This window comes from Arachis stenosperma, chromosome 10 (assembly GCF_014773155.1).
Source record: "Arachis stenosperma cultivar V10309 chromosome 10, arast.V10309.gnm1.PFL2, whole genome shotgun sequence".
NCBI lineage: Eukaryota > Viridiplantae > Streptophyta > Magnoliopsida > Fabales > Fabaceae > Arachis > Arachis stenosperma.
This window is the reverse complement of record NC_080386.1, coordinates 33,663,371-33,679,871: the sequence shown is the minus strand read 5'-3', so window position 1 is coordinate 33,679,871 and position 16,501 is coordinate 33,663,371. Positions and strand designations below refer to the sequence as shown.

The window sequence follows — 16,501 nt, the reverse complement described above, 5'->3', positions numbered from 1 at the left end:
TAATTTAGAAAATACTAAATATATTTATATATACTATTTAGTTTTAGTTTTGAATTTTGTTATAAAATATATATATTCTTGCTAGTTAAAAAATATTATTTACTTTTGTTACGGTTACAGACCTGCCTTTCGGATTCCGCACCTGAAACGGCTTCTGAATTCGGATACCCGGATCCTATTTCTTATTTTTAGAAGGCCCAAAACCAGTTTATTAGACCTCTGCATTCAAATAAGAATAATTTTCTTATCTTGGTCAAATAAAATAAGATAAGATAATTGTCATCACTTATATAGAAGGGAGCTCCAGGCCCATGGGGTATGTCATTCATTCTACACATCTCATATCTCTCATATCCATTTTGATTTGAGCGTTAGAGTGTCTTTGCAAGTACCACTCCCATTGCTCCAGTCAAATGATTTGGCCACTATTTCAACCCGTAAGTCCCTGATCCATCTCACAACCCATACCGTAAACATTCAGTACAACTTTTAAAAATTTTGTGAATTTACATATATTTATATATACTAACGCACTTTGTAAGTTTGTATGCTTTTGTTTTTGGCTAAAATTTCCGCACCTGTACCTGTATCCTTACAACTTAGAACTATTTTATGTAACACCAATCCTAAATCAAACATGTTCTTGGTTATTTTTATAGTTTCTAACAGTAATAATCTTCTTTTGTGGTTTAGTAAGACAAGGTTCAAAACTGCATTCAACACAAATTCTTCAAAACATGGTGCCAAAGCCATTTTTTGTTCCCAACTATTCTTCATTATCTTGTACTTCTTCTAGCTATGGTAGAAAGAGACCTGCAACAGCTATATATGGAAGAGAAGGAGGTTATCCATTGGAACCCAGAAGAACGCGAGTGAGTTTTATATAAGAACATTAAAACCAATGACTATTTTATAATTTGAATTCCTATACTATTAAATTCTCTTAATCTCTTGTAATATTTGCTTAACATGATTATATTTCTGGTTTTAGGCAATTTTTGAAAGGAGTTGAAAAATATGGTAAAGGAAAGTATAAAAGAATATCTCGCGAGTTTGTACCGTCGAAGACTCCAAAGCAAGTTGCCAGTCATGCTCAAAAGTACTTTTTAAAACAACAAGAACAATCTGAAGAGAACACTAATAAAAGAAGGTGCAATAATATCCATGATATGAATAATGCTTCCAATGTTGGAGAAACTGAACCTAACAAGTTGGAGAAGACATTGACCATTAGGGAGCCACAAGTGCAACATGGTATCATTGATCAGCACAATGATGTAGAGCCAATAATAAGTTTGGAGAGTGCCAACAATAATCAATTTGAGGTCATTCCGAATTCTGGTAATTTGCATAGCGATGATCCTTATGAATGTGATCAGTGTTTCCGTGAGGCTTTAGAGAGCTTAGTTGCTCAGGGTGTGACCTTTGACGGTAATTCTTGGTGCATACCACCCCATACAATAATTCCGAGGATTCTTTTATAAAGAGACACACTAGCAACTGTTCGTATACCGTTGGTTCTAAAACGTAGGCATTATGATTAGTCTATATTTATCTTATCTTAGTAGGATAAAACTAATTTTTCACTTTTCAGCATAGTGTACTCAACTCCTCTGTCAAATTTGCTTTTAAGTCCATACTTGAAAGGAATTTTGGATAAAATTAAGGGTGTGTATGGCCTGACCCGACCCGACCCTGAACAGTTTAGGGACTAATTTTGTGTGATTTCATTGGGTCTGGAGTCGGGTAAGGGTCTCAAAAAGTAGACCCGGTCATTATTTCCGGTCAGGTCTGGGCCATGGCTCGAGTCGCCCGAACTCGGTCCGGTGGTCCGGTCATTATACACAATTAATATTTTTGTGTTATTAGTGATGGATGATGGCTATTCTTATGTGGAATTTAAGTATTGTAAACCTTAATATATTGTGTTATTAGTTATTATAAGACTATAAGTTAATGTTTTATGTTTAAAATGCATAAGATTTTAGACTAATGCATAATATTATGTTATTTGTATTAATTTAAATATTTGGTGTTATTATACAATATTAGTATTGATTATGGTTATATTTTAATTTTAGAGAAAAGTTGATTCTTGTTATATTTTTCTAAGTGAATTTTACCATGTCAAATAATAGTTGGAGTCTTGAAAATTTGGATATTTTCACATACTAGCTTATAAAAAAAGTATCAAGGTAATGTAATGTTAACGATCCGGTTTTCACCCGATTTTTACCCAATATAATCGTGATCCGAAAGTGTATAGGTTTTATCAAGTTTAGGGCCGGATTCGGGTCTAATAAATAGGCCTGGTATATATTTCGGGCCGAATCTGAGTCACATCAAACCCGCTTTCACCCGACCCATACACACCCTAATAGAATGTCAAATGAGAATCTTATTATATCTATTTTTGCACAAGAGAATTCTTTTGTTGATTACTAATTAATAATAGTTTTTACCCATGTTCATTTGACTTGATATTTAAGCTTGTTTAATATGGAGCGCGCTCCATAGTAAGGAGTTTTCATGTAAACTAGTAAATTAAGGATATTGGATTTGATATTTAAGCTTGTACAATGTGAATACAATTTTGAACACACTAGTTTTACATTAAAATTGTTTTCTTAATTGCAAGTTAAACTCTGCTAAGCATCATAAGAAAGTTAAGGTATTAATTCCATATGTTTATATTAATATCTAATTTCCACTATTTTTTCCAAAATCAGTCTCACTGAACATTCCAAACAAAAAGACAAATGTTTAATATTAAATAGAAAAAAGTTCAAAACTTCTCTTTAAGAAATATTATCTAACTAAAGAAGTAAAGACTTTTTTCTAACTAAGAATTTAGATTTAGGTAAATTCGACCTCTATTGTTTCATCAAAGACGTGTCCTCCGAATCAGAGACAGACTGAGATTCAATTGGGAAGCCTGTCTTGAACCTACGATCTTATTATATACATTCAGAATTTCAGACAATGAAGCAAATGATTCTATATAACATTTATAGTCTCCCAATTTGTTCAATCAAAGGTGTCAACAATGGCACAGAATAGAGAAAATAACAGTTGCATCTTTCAAGAAAAAGGATTATACACGTGTGGTAGAATCCAGAGGTACAACAGAATCTGGAAAATCAGATCTCTGTCCGGCAAGAGAGTAATATGCAAGAATGTGTGCCGGATGCTCAACAGCTACAGGGCCTCGAGATTCATCATTGGCAATCACACGCCTCGAAGGAATCAACTCAATATTCCAAAAGGGGCGAGCCATAGCCACAAGATCACCTCTGGAAGTAGATTGCCCACATCCTTGCACCCACAAGTACCTAAGCGAAGCCAGTTGCGTCGCAGCAGCAGCTAGTGCACGCTCGCTGAAATGATAACAACCTCTCATTTCAAGTTTCTGAAGATTAGGACATCCCTTAGAGAATTCCAAAAGCCCTGCATCAGACTCCCCAAGGTAACCAAGCAGCATCCACCTAACATTTTGGCTGTATTTCCCAATATAGCCAAGACCCTTGTCGGTCAAGCCCCCGGGACGCAGATATAGTGCAAATCTTATAAGCTTGTCGCAACCCATGAGTAAAGCCCTTACTCCATTGTCAAGTGGCAAATCAGTTATTTTTTCACGGTGATCAAGCAAGACAAGCCGAAAATCATAGAGATTTTTGGAGTGAGTACCGATGTGCTCGAGACAGGCATTCGTCATGTCAGATACATAAACAGCCAAATATTCTAGTTCTGGACATCCCTGTGACAAAGCAATCAATCCTTTATGGGTAACACTAGTACCAACTTCATCACTGTCTCGTTCAATCCTAAGCCTTTTAAACCTCTTACAACAGCGAGCAAGAACTTCCAATCCTCTATCTCCAATCACATTCCTCGACTGTCCATGGGGAAATATAATATTAAAAATACAATTCTGGCCATTCAAAATAAACTATTTTGTCTCAAGATGTTGTTATGAATAAACAGTTAAACACCCAAATTGGTCCATAAGGAATTTTAAATCCTGACGCTTTGGTCCCCAATAAGTTTTTATTTCCTCAAGAATTACTCCTGTTGAACAAATTGGTCCCTTCGTTGTTTTGAAAATGACTAATTTGTCTTATAATGATAATTTTTGGGACCTAATTGTCTTAGGATTAAATTTGTTAAGAGAATTATTTGTCCACATGCATATTAAAAACTTGATTGAAAGTGATGGAGAGACTAACCTGTCCGATCTGAAATTATTTGGGGACCAAATTGGGTATTTACTCATGTTGTTATCGACTTAAAATTATTTTCTTTTTCAGAGTTTCTACATTTCCCTTTATGCTTGATCAAAGAAGTTCAATTCAAAACAATATATACAAACATCAACCCAGTAGAGAAGTAGACAGGTAAATTAAGATATCTCAAATGGCAAGAGCTCTGGAACTTACCTCAAGGACCTCCAAATTGGGGCACCTCTCGATTAACATACAATGATCCTCTGAATCCAAAAATGAATAAAGCAGATCCAATTTTGTAAGCCCGGATGCACACCTGAACACCACCGGCAACTCATTCCCTCCGATATATGTCAAACCCAATCGGTGTAATTTTTCTGGTAACACAACAGCATTGTACTTATCCGGTTCGCAGTTGTAGGAACCTCCACTAAATTCTTCTAGAGCAGAGGCATAGCAAAAGAAGTTCACAAGATCCAAGACTTCAGAATCAGTAATTTTCACAGAGACTAAGTTAGGACAATTTTTGGCTATAAGTTCCAGGTCCTGAAATTTGACAGCAGCAATGTCTGTCAAGTAAAAATTCAGCGTCTCAAGCACAGTATTGTTCAAAGCAAGCTCATGCAGCCATTCACAATCTTTCTCAACAATTGTGCTTTCCTCCAAAAACAAGACTCTTAAATTCCTGCAAATTTCGAAGTTCACATTCAGAGCTGCACAATAACTATGTTGGCATGAATTCAATTATTATTATCGCATCTGGTTTAAGAAACTGATCAGTACATTCAGCATACTCCAAACATCAGTCAACTAAAAATTGCTATCAGTTTGAAACAGGAAAACTAGGTTAAATCTTCCCATCACCCGGCATTTTGCCTAATTATCAGAAAAAAAAAAAATCTTGGATATTGGTCTAAAATGAAATAAGGCAGAATTTATCATTCCAAGGGTATGAAACAAAAGCTTCCTACCGAGTAAATAGCCATTTTGCACCCTGGAATATTACGATTTTGACAAAATCGACCCCAAAAGATGCAAATGAGAAAATGACCTCCAAAGATATTCTCTATTTGATAAAATGAACCAAACTTATACAAGTAAATTAACTAAACGTTTGGTTCAATTTGACAGACGCAACATATCTTTGGAAATCATTTTGTCATGTACATCTTTTGAAATTTAATTTGTCAAAATTGTAATCTTTTAGGGTCAAAATGGTTATTTACTCCTGCCAAACAATTGGAATAGCAGAGTGATAGTAAAAGCACAACGGACTGGGAAAATAAATGAGAATTTCTAATTTAACCGTTGAAAATTCGCAAAGTGAAGTACCAAATTTAGTTATGAAAGATCATACCCTGACAAATTTAACTATAAAAGAACAAAAATTTCCCTGGTATACCAAAAGGCTTGATTCGTTCGTCCAATCTACGCAAAAATTAAAAATTTTGAAGCAAACATTATCTTTTGTTAATAATTTTCGTTATATTTGAATTTCCTTCTTCTTCTACGGATAATTTTGTACTTTACTCAAGAAAACCTAAAAGATAAAATAAAATAATAAAATTAGGGCATGTTCAGTTTACAGGTCCCAAAATAGGAACATGATTCCAACGTTCCAACTTCGAACGAGAGTCAAAATAGAAAAAGAAAAAACCACTTATGCTTTAAATGATTGAAAACTTGGTCTTTTCTATTTTAGGGAAAAAAGAAACAAAAATGAAAAAAAAAAGGAATAGTGCAGAGTTCAGAGCATACCTGCAAAACCTAGTAACAAAGAGAAGGCCATCAGTGGAGAAACCAGAACACTTATCAAGCTTCAAAGCCTCAAGCACGTGACCACGTGACCTCGCAAGAAGCTCAAGATCCGAATCCCTAACAATCATTCGCCGGAAATGAACGCTCTTCAGAAACTCGAAACCCTCCGAGATTTCCCTCACCCAAGGTGTCACGTGACCACCCCAATCCTCCGGTATGAGGTTGAACATCGCCGCCCTCGGCTTCCCCTTCAGCTTCAGGGACTCCAGCCGTGGGAACCGCCGCCTAAGGCGCTCCGGAGTGGTGGTGTAGCAGAAGGCGACGGTGACGTGCTTGCGTGTAAGAGAATCGAGCTGGTGCCATCGACGACAGACAAGGGAGACGGCGCTGCGGTCTTTGGGGTCGTCGATGTAGCGAACGACGCATTCCATGGCAGCGTCGATGTGGCAGGTCTTGGGTTTCGCTCCGGATCTGACCAAACTATCAGCCATGGGGTTCAGGTGAGAGTGAGAGCATGGAGCCTATGGAATCTTTTGTACGGTCCCATCTTCTTTGCTGTGTAATATTCTCATGTATATAGCGGAGCCTATGAAAATGAAATTTGGACAATAATTGGAAAATTTTTAAAAGATAAATATTTTAAAAAAGGCTCTTTTTTTTTTAATATTGGAGTGCTTGGGGCCAATTTTTTTTGCATATAATGCAAGGTTTAGTGTAATGTCCGGTTATGGAGTTTATAGGTATTTTACATTGGTGTGATGGCAGTTAGATAACGGAGGAAAATTAGACGGTCCGATTTCTTGCAGGTGTGAAGGGGCACAAATCGGACCGTCCAATTTGTGCGTGGTGGATGTTGCGTGCAAAGAAGTCGGACCATGCGATTTGTTGCATGGGAAAGATTTTTTTTTTGCCCAACCAAATCAGACTTACCGATTTGAGGGCTGCATTAAAAAAAAAATAGCAGGCACCCAAATCGGACCCAACGATTTCTGGGTTTTAAATTTTTTTGGGCGGGCTGTTTAGTAACCTGACTGTCCGATTTTTAGTTCAAAATTCGAATGGCCATGCAAGCGGCCGGATGGTCCGATTTGAGTGTGATATATATATGTACCTACCCAAGCTGACCAACCCATTTCATTTTCTTCTTCTCCGGTGCTACAAGTCTCTAAACATCTTCTCTGCATATATCTTCTTCTTATTGGTAGATCTCTTCTTCTCTATTATCATGGATGATAGAGTAAGATTAAAAGTGTATTATCATGGTCAAACTTTATTACAAACATCAGAAGAAGTAAAATTTGTGTGTGAAAATCCGTTAGATATTATTATTCCATTCACACTATCATTTGAAGAATTAAAAGGTATCATTTGTGAGAAGATGGATTCTCAAATATCTAGGAGAGTGTCGTTTATTCTGTACAGATATTTTATATCTGTCTTTGGTGGGTTCCTGCAATTTCAAACGAAATACGTGACCGACGAAGCGAGCATGCAAAAAATATTTTCAGTGTATCTTGAAAGTCGGTCGCGAATATCGTTCATTGAACTGTATATCGAGTTCGAGCAATCTGCAGCGGACCGAGATATTGAATTGGAAGATTACAACAGTGATAGTGAAGAAGAGTTCGAAAGTAACTACGAGGTCGTTGATCCGGGTGTAGACAAAGATCAAGCTGACGAGGCTTTGGTGGTAGATGTGGCGGATGTGGCAAACGCACTAGCAAACCAACAGCCGTTTGTGGAGCCAAGTTTCATGCGGTCGTTGGATTTGGAGGCCATGCATGCACCGAAGTTTCCTCAATACGTAAATGCAGGTGCGCCATCAATTTAAATTAAGATTTGTTAAAGTATGATTTGTGCATGGGTTTTGAGTTTAGGACAAATAGTTAAGACAACGGTAAATAGGCAAAATATAGCATGTAATTAGTAATTGTTTAATGTTTAATTATGAAGTGAACATGTAGACTGAGAGATGTAGTATTTTCCGTCGTCGTTGATAAAACCGGACCGAAATGGCCAGTTTGACCGGACCGGCCAATTCGACCGGACTGGTCGGTTTGACCGAAAAATCGTTAAACCGGATCTTAGACCGGTCCGATCCCATGATGAGACCGCACAAAGCAACGAACCGGTGCAACCAGGTTAAATTCGGAGTGAACCGGTTAAAACTAGTCAAATTCCGTAAAATTAACAAAATACTATTGTTCCTATTTCATATTGTTTTGGAATAGCTAGATATTTTTGAAATGTTAGTGAAAATTTTTTACTATCCTTTATTTTTTATTTACATAGGACCGGGTAAATCGGTTCAACCAGTGATGCACCGGTTGAACCAATGACCCAGTAACCTGACCGGTTCGATCACCGCTTCGATTTTGACAACTACGTTTTCCATTATTTTGTGATTATTAGTTTATTAGATTGTTAGTTCTGATAACTCTAAAATTTGTAATGTGATTGTAGCAGAGCTTTCCCTTATGCCAGATGGTGAATTTACCGTGGAAATGGAATTCAGTTCTAGGGAGGCAGTAATTAAGGCGATGAAAGATTATACAATCCACAGAGGTGTAGATTATCGGGTGCATAAGTCAGAACCGACTACATTCTATGCTAAATGCACCCAGTATGGTACAGGATGTGATTGGCTGATCAGGGTGAGCAAAATGTCCAGAAAGTTCTGTTGGGAGATAAGGAGGTACAATGGTAGTCACACATGTACTAGAGAAAGATTCGAGGATTGCTTGGAATCGGTGCAATGAATGGTAGACGGATCCAAGCCCAGGCAAGCAAGAGTGTCAGCGGACCATCAATCTCCTTACAGTCAACACGAGTTGCCCTACACAATGCTCTATACAGGTGTACCAGGTAGGCCGATCCCCAACTAAACTGTATGATCCCGGCAAAGTTACAGAGTAATGGCAGAAACTTCCAATGCACCCCTGCTCCAGACTTATCTCCAAACATAACGGTCCCAAACAATAACATTATGTGGCACTTCACGTACCTCGGAATCTGGATATCATCAACCAATACTAATCGATCTTTCAATGCTCAAAACCACGTCAACTTGATGAAACTTCCCTTGCAGTCTGCCTTCCTAGGTGCAACACCAAACTGATCCAAGAATTTAGCCTCTAACGCTTCATAACTGCTCAGTGCCGGTCCCGTAACTGGCAAATCATTCGTCGGAAGACCAAGAATTAACGCCACATCCTCTAGTGTTACGGCACACTCACCAACCAGAAAATGAAATGTGTGACTCTCAGGGCGCCATCTCTCGATCAGAGCATTATTCAATGCCGACTGACATTTGACAACTCCAATCTGTAAAACATGATAAAAGCTGGTGTCCCGTAAATACCCCTCCACTATTGGATTGTACCAATCCGGTGGCATGTAATGGTCACATTGCAACATTCTAGAACCCTAAACACAAACATAATATTAATTAATTAACAAATTAAATTTAACAAAATCAAATTTTCATTATCAAATAACCAGTAAAACATATCCACAATCAATAATAATAATAATAATAACAATACTGCTAAATAAATAACTATTATATTATATACTAATATTCAAGTAACTATTCAATTCTTTTCTAACAACATATATACAACAATAAATCAATCATTAATCCTTTATTAAATATTTATGTTATACTTATAACAAAAGTAATTAATTTAATAATTTTTAAATTATAATATTTATTTTACTATCTTACGAAAAGCTTAATAATAAATATTATTACTACAAAAAAATTATTTATTACTAACAATTAATACTAATTAAATGATTTATTATCACACGTACTACCAATCTTAATATTACTGTTGTATTCTAATAATAATAATTAAACCATCAGTAGTAAATAACAATTATTATTATTATTATTATTATTATTATTATTATTATTATTATTATTATTATTATTATTATTATTCCAATAAATTCATTAATAATAATTATTTTATTTATCATATCTCCATTTTTAATAATAGTATTATTATTATTATTATTGCAATTATCCTATTAATAACAATAATTAATTTATTATCATAATGTACCATAATTCTTCCTTCTAAATAATATTATTATATTAATCCCTAATCTCTGCATTATAATCTAATATTACTAATTCCTAAAATTATTTTAATCAGATTAAAATATACAAAAATTATTACTACACTAATTTCTAACATTATCATCATAATAAACTACTAATCTCTAACATTATAATAATTATTATTTTAATTAAAATAAAATTTTCTAAAATAAAAACTTACATAGTTAGGATGATCAAGATAATTAGTAATGTGAAGCTCCGGATGATTGACATCTTTTATTTTTCTTCTTCTAGGCATTGTTAAAAAGGAGTGGTCCAATTTTTTTTACTTTAAAGCTTCATCAATGGAGGGCCATGGAAGAACGAAGCTGGTGGTGAGGTTGGAGGAGAAGAGATTTTCGTTGCTGCTTGAAAGTGAAAGGGAATGGGGGGCATTCAATCAGTAAAGGCATGTATACATCTTGGTGGGGGGACACTTGCATACACAACACGTGGCTGGGGGCACAAATCGGACGGTCCAATTTGTGTACCCTCTCAGCCCCTAATCGGATCGTCCAATTACTGGCGTCAAATTGGACAGTCCAATTTCTTCATCGCAGTCGTCACATCTGCGTGAAGCACCATGGATGCCCATAATCGTGTTATACACCATCTTCTCCCCAATATGTAAAATAAAAAAGTGTGCTTTTGGTGTTATTCCCCGTTATAATGTGAATCTGGGTTTTACTTGAATATTGGACAGTGGCAGAAATCGCTGCCAATGATTTGTGAACGAACAGAAAACGAGAAAGAAAAGCTAAAAAACGGGGAGAGCGATGACTGCAAAAATGCAAGAAGTTTTTTTTTTCTTTTTATAGAACAAAATGGAGGGGGCGAATTGATAGATGGTAGGGGCGACTTGAGGTATGGTGAGGGTGACTTGGCATATGAAGGGGGCGATTTGTTCAAAAAATTAAAAAAAAAAATAATTGCAACGGCTACAAATAAGGTCTCAGTCAGGCTTCGCATTCATCTTTCTTGTCTTATTGTTCTTTTTTCTACTCTACATCTCTGTTTTCTTTTTTCGTTCTTATGAATTTGTTGCGATTGTATCTATTTTTTTAAAAAATATTGAAAAAAATGGGTGATAGAGTTTGTTTGAGAGTGTATTATAATGGTCAAATTTTATTTCAGACATCTAAAGGTGTAAAATTTATGTGTGAGAATTTATATGATATTGTTGTTCCTTTCACCATATTATTTGAAGAACTAAAAGGATTAATTTGTGAAAGGATAGATCCTCATATATTGAAAAGAGTGACTAGTGTTGTGTACAGATATCCTGTAATAGTATTTGGAGGATTCATACAATTTAAGATGAAGCATGTCACTGATGAAGCAACAATGTAAGAAATATTTTCAATATATCACGAAAGTCGACCACAAGACTTTGTCATCGAGCTATACGTTGAACTCGAACACTTGACTTATGGTGTTGAAGAAGCCGATGGAGGCATGGATTAGGAAGGTTACTATAGTGAAAGCGAAGATGATTTTGAAGGCAACTATGAAATAGATGATTCAAACGTAGATGGAGACGATGTTGATTGCATTAATGAGCCAGATGTAGAAGAAGTGGCAAATGTCCCAGCAAGCTAACATTTGTTTGGGGAGCCATCTTTTATGCACACTTTGGACCTTACGGCATTAAATGCACCAGAGTTTCTTGAGTATGTGACTGCTGGTATGTGAATATGATAATAAGAGAGTAGATATATTTTCTGTACTATGAGATGTGGATTCTGCCATGGTTGGTAAATCATATTGTATAATTACTTTTTGTGGTATTATTGCAGACCCACCTATTGTTGCAGACGACGAATTTGTTATTGGGATGGAATTCAGTTCTAGAGAAGTTGTGGTTGCAGCCATCAAAGAGTATACAATTCGTAGAGGAGTTGACTACCAGGTATACGTATCTGAACCAACGACAGTTTATGCCAAATGTGTACAATATGGCAGTAATAGTGATTGGCTTATTAGGGTAAGTCTGATCCGAAAGAAATATTGCTAGGAAATAAGGTGTTATAACGGTAGTCACACTTGCACCAGATCCACCATTTCTCAAGACTATTGCAAGTTAGACTCAGACACAATCGCAGAAGCGATAAAGCCATTAGTTGAAGCTGACCCATCTCTAAAAGTGCAATTTGTGATTGCAGATGTGCAAGCAAAGGTCAATTACACCGTGAGCTATCGCAAAGCATGGTTGGCAAAACAAAAAGAAGTGGAGAAATTTTTGGTGGTTGGGAGGCCTCATATGAGGCTCTGCCAACATGGTTTGAAGCTATGTGTAACAAAGAAACATCAACAGTTGTGCGTTGCCTGTTTATCGAGGAGATGAGTTGGCTCAGGATACCCGGGTATTACAACATGTGTTCTGGAGTTTTTACCCTTGTATTAGAGTGATGAGCGGATAATTTGTACCCTTTTTGGCATTGTTTTTAGTATGTTTTTAGTAGTTTTAGTTGAGTTCTTAGTATATTTTTATTAGTTTTTAGTTAAAATTCACTTTTCTGGACTTTACTATGAGTTTGTGTGTTTTTCTGTGATTTCAGGTATTTTCTGGCTGAAATTGAGGGACCTGAGCAAAAATCTGATTCAGAGACTGAAAAGGACTGCAGATGCTGTTGGATTCTGACCTCCCTGCACTCGAAGTGAATTTTCTGGAGCTACAGAAGCCCAATTGGCGCGCTCTCAACGGCGTTGGAAAGTAGACATCCTGGGCTTTCCAGCAATATATGATAGTCCATACTTTGCCCAAGATTTGATGGCCCAAACCGGCGTTCAAAGTCACCCTCAGAAATTCCAGCGTTAAACGCCGGAACTGGCACCAAAATGGGAGTTAAACGCCCAAACTGGCATAAAAGCTGGCGTTTAACTCCAAGGAGAGTCTCTACACGAAAATGCTTCTTTGCTCAGCCCAAGCACACACCAAGCGGGCCCGGAAGTGGATTTTTATGTCATTTACTCATCTATGTACACCCTAGGCTACTAGTTCTCTATAAGTAGGACCTTTTACTATTGTATTTTGATCTTCGGACATCTAGTTCTTAGATCAGATCTTGGTTCTTCTGGTTCCCTCTCTGGGGCCGAAACCAATGATCACTTTTGTTCTTATGTATTTTCAACGGTGGAGTTTCTACACACCATAGATTAAGGTGTGGAGCTCTGCTGTACCTCGAGTATTAATGCAATTACTATTGTTCTTCTCTTCAATTCTGCTTGTTCTTATTCCAAGATATTCATTCGCACTCAAGAACTTGATGAATGTGATGATTATGTGACACTCATCATCATTCTCACTTATGAACAAAGTGACTGACAACCACTTCTGTTCTACAAGCAAACAAGGCTCTAATGTTTATCTTTTGGATTCTTTAACCGGAATCTTCGTGGTATAGGCGAGAACTGATGGCGGCATTCAAGATAATCCGGAAGGTCTAACCTTGTCTGTGGTATTCTGAGTAGGATTCAATGATTGAATGACTGTGACGTGCTTCAAACTCCTAGCAGGCGGGGCGTTAGTGACAGACGCAAAAGAATCACTGGATTCTATTCCGGCCTAACCGAGAACCGACAGATGATTAGCCATATGCTGTGACAGAGCATAGGAACGTTTTCACTGAGAGGATGGGAGGTAGCCACTGACAACGGTGAAACCCTTGCATAAGCTTGCCATGGAAAGGAGTAAGAAGGATTGGATGAAGACAGTAGGAAAGCAGAGAGACGGAAGGGAAGGCATCTTTATACGCTTATCTGAAGCTCTCACCAATGATATACATAAGTATCTCTATCTCTATCTTTATGTTTTATTCATCATCTATACCCATTTGAGTCTGCCTGACTAAGATTTACAAGGTAACCATAGCTTGCTTCATACCAACAATCTCTGTGGGATCGACCCTTACTCGCGTAAGGTTTATTACTTGGACGACCCAGTGCACTTGCTGGTTAGTTGTGCGAAGTTGTAGTGATCACGATTTCGTGCACCAAGTTTTTGGCGCCGTTGCCGGGGATTGTTTTGTGTATGGACAACTGACGGTTCATCTTGTTGCTTAGATTGTGTATTATTTTTCTTCAGAGTTCTTAAGAATGAATTCTAGGGTTTCAAGGTGATGTTCTTATCATCACCAAAGCTGATTGATCATCATCAATTTAGCTCTTGAATGCAATGTCCTGCTGAAGCTTAGCTAGCTATGTCTAATTCCTTTAGACTAAAGCTTTAGACTAACATTGCATGATTCCTGGAATTCTCATTAAGAATTTTGATACTTTTATTTTCTTCTTCCACTTAATTTTCGAAAAATCCAAAAAAATTACAAAATCATAAAAACCAAAAAAATATTTCTTGTTTAAGTCTAGTGTCTCATTTTAAGTTTGGTGTCAATTGCATGTTTCTGTTCTTCTTGCATTTTTTCGAATTTATGCATGTGTCTTCATTAATTTTCAAGTTGTTCTTGATGATTTTCTTGTTTTGATCTTTGAATTCTATTGACTTGAGTGTTTTGTGTTTCTCATATGCATTCTCATGTTGTTAGTGTCAGTAGTATACAAACTGCTAAGTTTGGTGTCTTGCATGCATTGTTATTTGATTTTAATTACATTTTGATTATTTCTTCATTATTAAAAATCCAAAAATATTTTTAATTTGTGTCTTTTCAAGTCAATAATACAGAGAATTGAAGATTCAGAACATACTGCAGAGGAATTATACAGAAAAAACTGGGCGTTCAAAACGCCCAGTGAAGTAGGACAGACTGGCGTTTAAACGCCAGCCAGGGTACCTAGCTGGGCGTTTAACGCCCAAAAAGGTAGTGCATTGGGCGTTAAACGCCAGAATGTGCACCATTCTGGGCGTTTAACGCCAGGATGGCACAAGGGGGAAGATTTTGTTTTTCAATTCAATTTTCAAATCTTCAAAGTTTTTCAAAATCAAATCTTTTTCAAATCATATCTTTTCAATCAAATGTTTTCAAAATCAATTTCTTTCCTTTTTCAAAGATACTTGCTAACAATTAATGATTTGATTGAACAATTTAAGTATGTTGCCTTTTCTGTTGAGAGAGGTTTAATGTTTGAATCATATCTTTTCTTGTTAGGCAAGTCATTATTTTTTTAAAATCAAATCTTTTTAAAATTGTTTTCAAATCATATCTCTTCAATCACATTTTTTAGACCATAATTTTTCAATCATATCTTTTTCAAAATAATTTTCAATCATATCTTTTTAACTTCTAATTTCAAAATCTTTTTCTAAAATTACTTGATTTCTTCTCCATTCTTAGTTTTCGAAAATCAATTCAAGTTTTTCAAAATGTTTTTTAAAATCTTTTTAACCTAACTTTCGAAATTTCTTCCCCTCTTCTCACATCTTTCTATTTTTGGAGTACCACTCCTCCTCAATGCACAATTCGAACTCTATCTCACTAAGTTCGAATTCTTCTACCTCTTTCTTCTATTTTTCTGTTCCTCTGACACCTCAAGGAATCTCTATACTGTGACATAGAGGATTCCATATTTTCTTGTTCTCTTCTCTTTCACATGAGCAGGAACAAAGACAAAGGCATTCTTGTTGAAGCTGACCCTGAACCTGAAAGGACCTTGAAGCGAAAGCTAAGAGAAGCTAAAGCAGAATTCTCTATAGAGGACCTGACAGAAATCTTCAAAGAAGAAGAACCCATGGCAGCTGAAAACAACAACAATACCAACAATGCAAGGAAGGTGCTTGGTGACTTTACTGCACCTACTCCCGACTTCTATGGGAGAAGCATCTCTATCCCTGCCATTGGAGCAAACAACTTTGAGCTTAAGCCTCAATTAGTTTCTCTAATGCAACAGAATTGCAAGTTCCATGGACTTCCATTGGAAGATCCTCATCAGTTTTTAGCTGAGTTCTTGCAAATTTGTGACACAGTCAAGACTAATGGGGTTGACCCTGAGGTCTACAGGCTTATGCTATTCCCTTTTGCTGTAAGAGACAGAGCTAGGACATGGTTGGACTCACAACCTAAAGAAAGCCTGGACTCATGGGAAAAGCTAGTCAATGCCTTCTTGGCAAAGTTCTTTCCACCTCAAAAATTGAGTAAGCTTAGAGTGGAAGTCCAAACCTTCAGACAGAAGGATGGAGAATCCCTCTATGAAGCTTGGGAAAGATACAAACAATTGATCAGAAAATGTCCTACTGACATGCTTTCTGAATGGAACATCATAGGTATTTTCTATGATGGTCTTTCTGAACTATCCAAAATGTCTTTGGATAGCTCTGCTGGAGGATCTCTTCATCTGAAGAAGACGCCTACAGAAGCTCAAGAGCTCATTGAAATGGTTGCAAATAACCAATTCATGTACACTTCTGAAAGGAATCCTGTGAACAATGGGACTAATCAGAGGAAAGGAGTTCTTGAGATTG

At 36.5% G+C, this 16,501-nt stretch overlaps 3 protein-coding genes and 1 non-coding gene across 4 annotated transcripts; 2 read left to right on the top strand and 2 right to left on the bottom strand.

Annotated features, from left to right (window-relative positions):
- Positions 1–798: 798 nt before the first annotated feature.
- On the top strand, positions 799–1,484 carry LOC130956964 (transcription factor MYBS2-like). Its single transcript, XM_057883886.1, has 2 exons — positions 799–872; positions 992–1,484. The coding sequence occupies exons 1-2, from the start codon at positions 799–801 to the stop codon at positions 1,482–1,484; spliced, it is 567 nt and encodes a 188-aa protein (XP_057739869.1).
- A 1,452-nt stretch (positions 1,485–2,936) lies between these two features.
- Positions 2,937–6,552, bottom strand: LOC130955755 (coronatine-insensitive protein 1-like). The gene is made up of 3 exons (XM_057882713.1): positions 5,982–6,552; positions 4,437–4,908; positions 2,937–3,895 (listed from the first exon to the last, which is right to left on the bottom strand). The coding sequence occupies exons 1-3, from the start codon at positions 6,470–6,472 to the stop codon at positions 3,095–3,097; spliced, it is 1,764 nt and encodes a 587-aa protein (XP_057738696.1). The 5' UTR covers positions 6,473–6,552; the 3' UTR covers positions 2,937–3,094.
- Positions 6,553–7,206: 654 nt separating this feature from the next.
- LOC130956963 (uncharacterized) lies at positions 7,207–8,740 on the top strand. The gene is made up of 2 exons (XM_057883885.1): positions 7,207–7,795; positions 8,445–8,740. The coding sequence occupies exons 1-2, from the start codon at positions 7,207–7,209 to the stop codon at positions 8,738–8,740; spliced, it is 885 nt and encodes a 294-aa protein (XP_057739868.1).
- A 7,436-nt stretch (positions 8,741–16,176) lies between these two features.
- Positions 16,177–16,284, bottom strand: LOC130959738 (small nucleolar RNA R71). Its single transcript, XR_009078805.1, has one exon. It is a non-coding gene; the product is annotated as a small nucleolar RNA R71 (small nucleolar RNA).
- Between the last annotated feature and the right edge of the window lie 217 nt (positions 16,285–16,501).

Coding starts and splice junctions, on each gene's coding strand:
- LOC130955755 (XM_057882713.1), bottom strand. CDS start 6,472: ATGGCTGATAGTTTGGTCAGATCCGGAGCGAAACCCAAGACCTGCCAC. Junction 4,909..5,981: donor TTTGTTACTAGGTTTTGCAG/GTATGCTCTGAA, acceptor CGAAATTTGCAG/GAATTTAAGAGTCTTGTTTT. Junction 3,896..4,436: donor CCAATTTGGAGGTCCTTGAG/GTAAGTTCCAGA, acceptor CCCCATGGACAG/TCGAGGAATGTGATTGGAGA.
- LOC130956964 (XM_057883886.1), top strand. CDS start 799: ATGGTAGAAAGAGACCTGCAACAGCTATATATGGAAGAGAAGGAGGTT. Junction 873..991: donor TGGAACCCAGAAGAACGCGA/GTGAGTTTTATA, acceptor TTCTGGTTTTAG/GCAATTTTTGAAAGGAGTTG.
- LOC130956963 (XM_057883885.1), top strand. CDS start 7,207: ATGGATGATAGAGTAAGATTAAAAGTGTATTATCATGGTCAAACTTTA. Junction 7,796..8,444: donor TCCTCAATACGTAAATGCAG/GTGCGCCATCAA, acceptor ATGTGATTGTAG/CAGAGCTTTCCCTTATGCCA.